This window comes from Xyrauchen texanus, chromosome 50 (genome assembly GCF_025860055.1).
Source record: "Xyrauchen texanus isolate HMW12.3.18 chromosome 50, RBS_HiC_50CHRs, whole genome shotgun sequence".
NCBI classification, from domain to species: Eukaryota; Metazoa; Chordata; class Actinopteri; order Cypriniformes; family Catostomidae; genus Xyrauchen; species Xyrauchen texanus.
The window spans coordinates 7,094,711-7,101,482 of NC_068325.1; the positions used below are offsets into that span (position 1 = coordinate 7,094,711).

At 37.2% G+C, this 6,772-nt stretch overlaps 1 protein-coding gene across 1 annotated transcript in view; it reads right to left on the reverse strand.

Annotated features, from left to right (window-relative positions):
- LOC127641508 (glutamate receptor-interacting protein 2-like) overlaps positions 1 to 5,943 on the reverse strand; it is a 121,485-nt gene extending 115,542 nt beyond the window's left edge. Inside the window, exon 1 of the mRNA XM_052124548.1 lies at positions 5,806 to 5,943. Coding sequence (XP_051980508.1) covers positions 5,806 to 5,860 — 55 coding nt within the window. The 5' untranslated portion in view covers positions 5,861 to 5,943. The remainder of the gene's footprint in view (positions 1 to 5,805) is intronic.
- Positions 5,944 to 6,772: the final 829 nt, after the last annotated feature.

The window sequence follows — 6,772 nt, forward strand, 5'->3', positions numbered from 1 at the left end:
TATTATTGGGATAGAAAGTGTCTATGTTCTTCCACACAATTGTACCTTTCTTTGATCTTGTCTTCCTTGAAAGCTCCATCATACTTTCACTTGTTTTGAAGGCAAAACGGGCATAATGCAACCCAGTCTCTTGAGTCATAATAATTTTACGAGATTGTAAAATCGTAAAAGAAAACATACAGGTTGGCTCGTATATAAAAATGTACGACTTTTACTCCCATAGAGTAAAATAAACAAACCAACAAACTATGATTTTTCCTAAGTTTAACTCTCGAAACCAAACTTAAATCTAACCATAAAGTATAACCACTAACCAAAACCTTAATCCTAACCATGATTTTAATATACATTTTGTGTAACACAGAATAAATAAAACACTGGATGAAATGTATAGCAGGTTATTGACGTATTTCATTTGTATTGCATACATTAATATGTAATGAGTAAGCAAATTTGTTCACGGTCAATTCCTTTCTCAAAAAAAATGTTTTGGATAGGAGGCTAGCTAAAACATTATGTCTGTTTTATATCAATTCGAAATTATGTTTGTTGATTGGTTGGTCTAAAAGTTTTATCGTACAAATTATTACGAGTTGTCATGACTGTATTGGCACAATGACACACAAAAAATGTATAGTCTCAAAAGTGTGTTCGTGTATGGCTGGCTTGAATGTATTTCTTCGCACGGCGGCCAAGTTAAATTAAACTCTTAAAATGTAATACTGATTTCAGAAAGAGTTGGAGGAACAAACTTAGACATTTAAAAAAAACAGGATTAATGCCAAATATTACAAAAATACGACTTCAATATATAACATGATCACGTGGGAAGTCGAATGTTGTTTCTAGTTCTGGTAACCTAGGATTGGTCACATTATGCTCCTCAACGACAAGCAGCGCCTCCTATCAGACATTTTTGAATCCGCTCCAGTTTATCATGTTTTCATCAGTGACGAGCATGATTCAGAGGTTGCATTTTTCCCTCAAACATTACATTTTCACTCCACTGATGGTTAAGTTTAGGTTTGGGATTTGGGTTGAAGGGTTTTTTATAAAATATGCATTCCTCTTCATTGTATTACAGCCTGTACAGCTGAAAACAACTCATTTTTGGCACCCCTCTGTGGACATTCACCCAGAAAATAGAGCTCACACGTGCCCATACACCCAACAACACTTATCGCTTTGACCAATGGGGCCAGTGTTTCGAATTTCTGTTAGCACAGATCGATTTTAGCTAAAGAAAGGTCAACCTACTGTTTCCGATTTCACTGTAAGATCAGTCTGCAATAAACAAAAAAATAATAATAGCTCAGCGAGTATTGACGCTGGAGTCGTGAGTTCAAATCCAGGGCGTGCTGAGTGACTCCAGCCAGATCTCCTAAGCAACCAAATTGGCCCGGTTGCTAGGGAGGGTAGAGTCACATGGGCTAACCATTGTGCGTGGATCACGGAGAGAAGCATTAGCTTCCACATGCTGTGAGTCTCCGTGGTGTCATGCAAAATTGAGCCATGTCATAAAATGCTCGGATTGATGGTCTAAGAAGTGGAGGCAACTGAGACTTGTCCTCCGCAACCCGGATTGAGGTGAGAAACCGTGCCACCACGAGGACCTACAATGTAGTGGGAATTGGGCATTCCAAATTGGGAGAAAAGGGTATATATATAAAAAATTATAGCAGCAGTAGTTCATCAAATAATGATCAAATGCGGTGGGGTCTGATGCATTCTTTGCAACAAAGTGTTTAGAACTGCTCTGCTAGATTGGCAATAGTGCTAAATTGTAATGTAAATTGCATTCAGCACAGATTTTGTGGGCGCATTTGAACCATTGCCTAATCTGCTGATTTTCAGACAACACATGCAAATAAACAATGCTTTTACCTGGTGCAATTCATTCTTTGTAAATTTTCCCCATTGTCACTTTTCAAACTATGCAATGGAAATCATTTGAAAGAATATTAACGAAGTTGAAAGGGTATCATAAAGTTACACAAAGTGAAAAAAGCCACTCCCATTTAATTGCAACTATACGGCTTGCTGCTTTCGGTTAGTATCTTAGCTCCATAGTGAAATTGAGCGAGAAGTTGATTTTCAGACTGAAATCTCAGATCCAGTCCGTCTAGTCTTAGCATTCTTATCAAGCTTGTCCTGAGCCCACCTGTCCTTATATAAATCCAATAAAACTGTCATGATTGATCAATCTTCTCAGATAAAATTTCTAGTCTAGTTTAGCATATATCTGCTAAATTACATATGAAAAATTTCTACTGCAGATTTTATTAATCAAATAACTCCATTCGTGAAAACATAAAAACATTAAACCAGTCAATGATAGTTTGCTGTTCTAAGCTGGTTTTTCAGCCTAGCCAAGCTGGTATTTAGCGGGTCGGTCTGCTGGTCTTCCAGCCTGAGCAGCTGACAAGTCCCCAAAACCTCTCTAAAACCATCACTTAGAACAGCATGACAACTTTAGAGGGTTCAGCTAAGACAAGCAAACCAGCTTAGACTAGCTTCTTTTTAGAAGGATAAACTTGTATAAAGCAGATCAACTAAAATGAGGGAAGAGTTTACCAATTACAGTGCATGAGGACAGCACTTCTGAAAGGACCAGCTTAGACCAGCAAGTGTAGTGTGGTGCCGGTCTAACTGGTTCATCAGCATCAAAGTTGAAAAATAATGTACCCCCCTTAAGGGACACATCAAATCGATTTTGCCATCCAACTGGGGGTCCGTCTGGGCCTGGCTTAAAAATACATGACAAATCACATCCTGGCAGTTTTTCTTTGTCTTACGAAACCAAAAAATGCAAATGTGTGAAAACAGGTGAATTGTGAATTGTTTTGAGAAATGTGTCTTTGTTTCGAGAGTTGAAGTAATGGTTAGGAGAATTGGCCCAATAGAATCAGTTCCCATCACCTCCGAGACGTCTGTTTAGGGGTGTTTCATCTGGAAAGCACTGCATTTAAATTAGCATCTACTAAACATCTTAAAAAGATCCAATTTTCAAACATTCTTAATCATAAATGTCTCAAAGACATCTAATGAATGTTGTATTGACATCAGAGGAAACGTCTTATAGACGTATTGCAGATGAGCTTAAAATCTAAAAATCTAAAAGGTGTCTGGGTGATGTACATGTGCTATCAGGGTTATATGGTGTTAGCAGTCGAGAAGAATGAACACAAGTGCTTCATCTCGGGCTAAATAGTCTCTGGTTTGGTGAACTGCTTCTTTAGGTAGTTGCATTATGTTTCAGTGTATGGAATGATTATGAAGAAACGTGCAACTTGAGAAGAAAAAGGTGTCTATATGATACATGAGATCTAAGAAACAATGTATTATGCAAACAGGAAAATGGAAAAAATTTAAGGCACAATGGAAGAGTGGGAAATCATGCAAATCACCCACAACTGATACAACATATTGAACTTCAGCCAAGGACCAGCACTTACAAACAATCTCCACCCCCATATAAGGATGCCATATATGGGTTTTGTTACATCTATAGTCTTGAACTTTGCTTTATACAGATTTATTGATTACTTGCAAAGCTAGCTTAAGGCAAGAGATCCCATATGCATTAAAGCTAGATCTTCTAGTCTGTTGGTTGAAAGGAACAGTGAGAAAAATATATTTTAATGAGTATTTCTGTCTTGTTTTCAAGTAAAAATATCTAAACATTCTTAAAACAAGATAAATGTACTTGAGTAGCATAAGATATTTTGTCTTTTTTTCCCACATATATCTAACTACACTCACTTTGGCTTTTTATTAGGAACACCTGTACTGCTACTTATTTATGTGATTATCTTATCAGCCAATCATGTGGCAGCAGAGCAATGCATAAAATCATGCAGATACAGGTCAGGAGGTTCAGTTAATTTTCACATTAACCATCAGCATGGAAACAAATTGTGATCTCAGTGATTTCGACCGTGGCATGATTTTTGTTGCCAGATGAGCTGGTTTGAGTATTTCTGTAACTGCTGATATCCCGGGATTTTCACACACAACAGTCTCTAGAATTTACTCAGAATGGTTTATTCTACAAAGTACTCACAAAATTTCTACCAAATTCCAAATAAAAATATTGTCATTTAGAGCATTTATTTGCAGAAAATTACAACTGGCCAAAATGACAAAAAAATAAAACAATTCAGACCTCGAATAATGCAAAGAAAACAAGTTCATATTCATTTTTAAACAACACAACACAAATGTTTTAACTCACAAAAATTAATCTGCCTGATTCCAGCCTTGCTGAAGCACCCCCTGATCATCATCGGTCCTCCACCAAATTTCACAGTGGGTGCGAGACAATGTGGTTTGAAGGCCTCTCCAGGTATCCGTCTGACCATTAGATGACCAGGTGGAGGATCGGTGATGATCTTGTGGTGCTTCAGCAAGGCTGGAATTGGGCAGATTTGTCTTTGTGAAGGACGCATGACTCAAGCAACGTACAAGGTTATCCAGGAAGAAAACTTGCTTCATTCTGCTCTGACAATGTTCCCCAAACCTGATAAATCTGATCTGATGTCCCCCTGATCTGATATCCCGGCAGGACAATGCCAGATCAAACAAGGTGTGGATGGAGTCATGGCCAGCCCAATCTCCAGACCTGAACCCCATTAAAAACCTCTGGAATGTTATCAAGAGGAAGATGGATGGAAACAAGCCATCAAACAAAACCGAGCTGCTTGGCATAAAATCACCCAACAGCAATGTGAAAGACTGGTAGAGAGTATGCCATGACGCATGAAAGCTGTGATTGAAAATCAGGATTATTCCACCAAATATTGATTTCTGAACTCTTCCTAAGTGAAAACATTATTATTGTATTGTTTAAAATGAAAATGAACATGTTTTTTTACATTATTCAAGGACTGAAAACACGGCTTCTTTTTTTGTTATTTTGACCAGTTGTTCTTCTCTGCAAATAAATGCTCTAAATGACAATATTTGTATTTGGAATTTGGGAGAAAACTTGTCAATAATTTATAGAATAAAACTAAAATGTTCATTTTACTCAAACACATACCTATAAATAGTAAATCCAGAGAAACTGATAATATTACAGTGGTCTCTTAACTTTTGTTTTCCAGAGCTGTATATGTTACAGTGCTGTCAAAATGAAGTGGTTACAACGTAAAATAAAGATAAAACACTGAGAGGCTTTGAAGTTTTGCAGTCAAAGACATCAATTTAATCACAGGCATCTGCAAAATTCTGCCACTGACGTCACTACAGAGAAGTGTGAAGGCCTTTTAATTGAAGTCTACAAATATAACTTTTAGTGAAACGTTAACGCATAGCAAAGATTAACAGTTAAGGCACTCTTGACGTTGATAATTCATGAATAATTCAAATAGATATTACACAATAAATTAATAATGAGCCATTCATTGGTTTTCAAGACCAGAAGAGGTTGTAAATTCAACAAATACAAAACTAAAACACTTACAAGCATCCCTGAAGTATTTATTGTCCTTGGCTGTTTTTTTTTTAAGAATATTCACAATTGAGTTTAGCGAAGCAGTTTCTTCATTGGCTTTCTTGATATTTAGACAAAAACACCTTGAAACAAGTCACATCTTAAATGAAGTTCCTCTACAAAAGACAGCAATCACTCTGGTAATCCAAAAAACAAGAAATCACTGGACAAGGAAAGACACCAATTACTAATAATGAAAACAACATCTCACACTCTAATCACAAACTAATCCCAAGACACATCCCCCTCCCCAACACTTGTTTGTACCCCCATCCCAAAAGCTTGTGTAGAAGTGGTGCATTGCACAATACCCTTGATCCTGCGTCTGATGACCCCCAGTCGGCACTTGAGTGAAACGGAAAACATATCCTCCTCTTACCGCCTCCTCTCCTCTTCAGCGACTCATTGTTGGAGGTTGAAAAAAAAAAGCGAGGGAGAGGGGAAAATAGCTCCAAAGCACTGGAAGAAGTCACATGGCACTCCGTAAAGACAGGGGGACAAAACAAGAAAAGGCAATTGCTTATTCTCTAGCTCTCTACATGTTACATCCCCATCCAAGCTGAGGAAAGTTGTGGCGCTCTGAGGCGAGGCGGCATCTGTCAGAATGACATCGCGAGTGAGGATGAAAAAAAAAAAGAGCCTGAGAATACACGAGTTGTTCACGCTCCTGCCAAATAACACCTCCACATCTGAGAGCTCCGTATCATGTCTTTCAATCGGTACAAGAATGGTAATCAATATTTATAACTACTCATCTTTTCCAACATCACACACACACACTCCCTGTTCTGAGTTCTTTCTTTTTTCCTCAATATCTCCCTCTTTTCTTCTTGCACTGCAAAACGTCCTTTTCTTAAACAGCATTTCTGTCTTGTTTTCCAGTAAAAATATCAAAACATCCTTAAAACAAGATAAATGCACTTGATAAGCAAAACGGCAAAAGATTTTAAGACTTGTTTTCAGAGAATACATAATTAATATGCAATTAATAATTAATATGCAATTAATAGAACATTCCTGGGTTTAGAACAAGTTAAGCTCAATTGAAAGCATTTGTGTCATAATGTTGACTGACAGTTTCAAAAATATAGACACAAAACGTAAACATTAAGCATGTTAATATGATTTTACAGTGATCAAAAGTTCAATCGACATAACGCCATAAAACCTGTAACGCCGGTAAATGATGATCTAAACGTGACAGGTCAAATAATACACAAGTTTTCACAGATAATTAATGTAAGTGCTTTTAGGAAATTATAAGCTTCACTTTTCTAC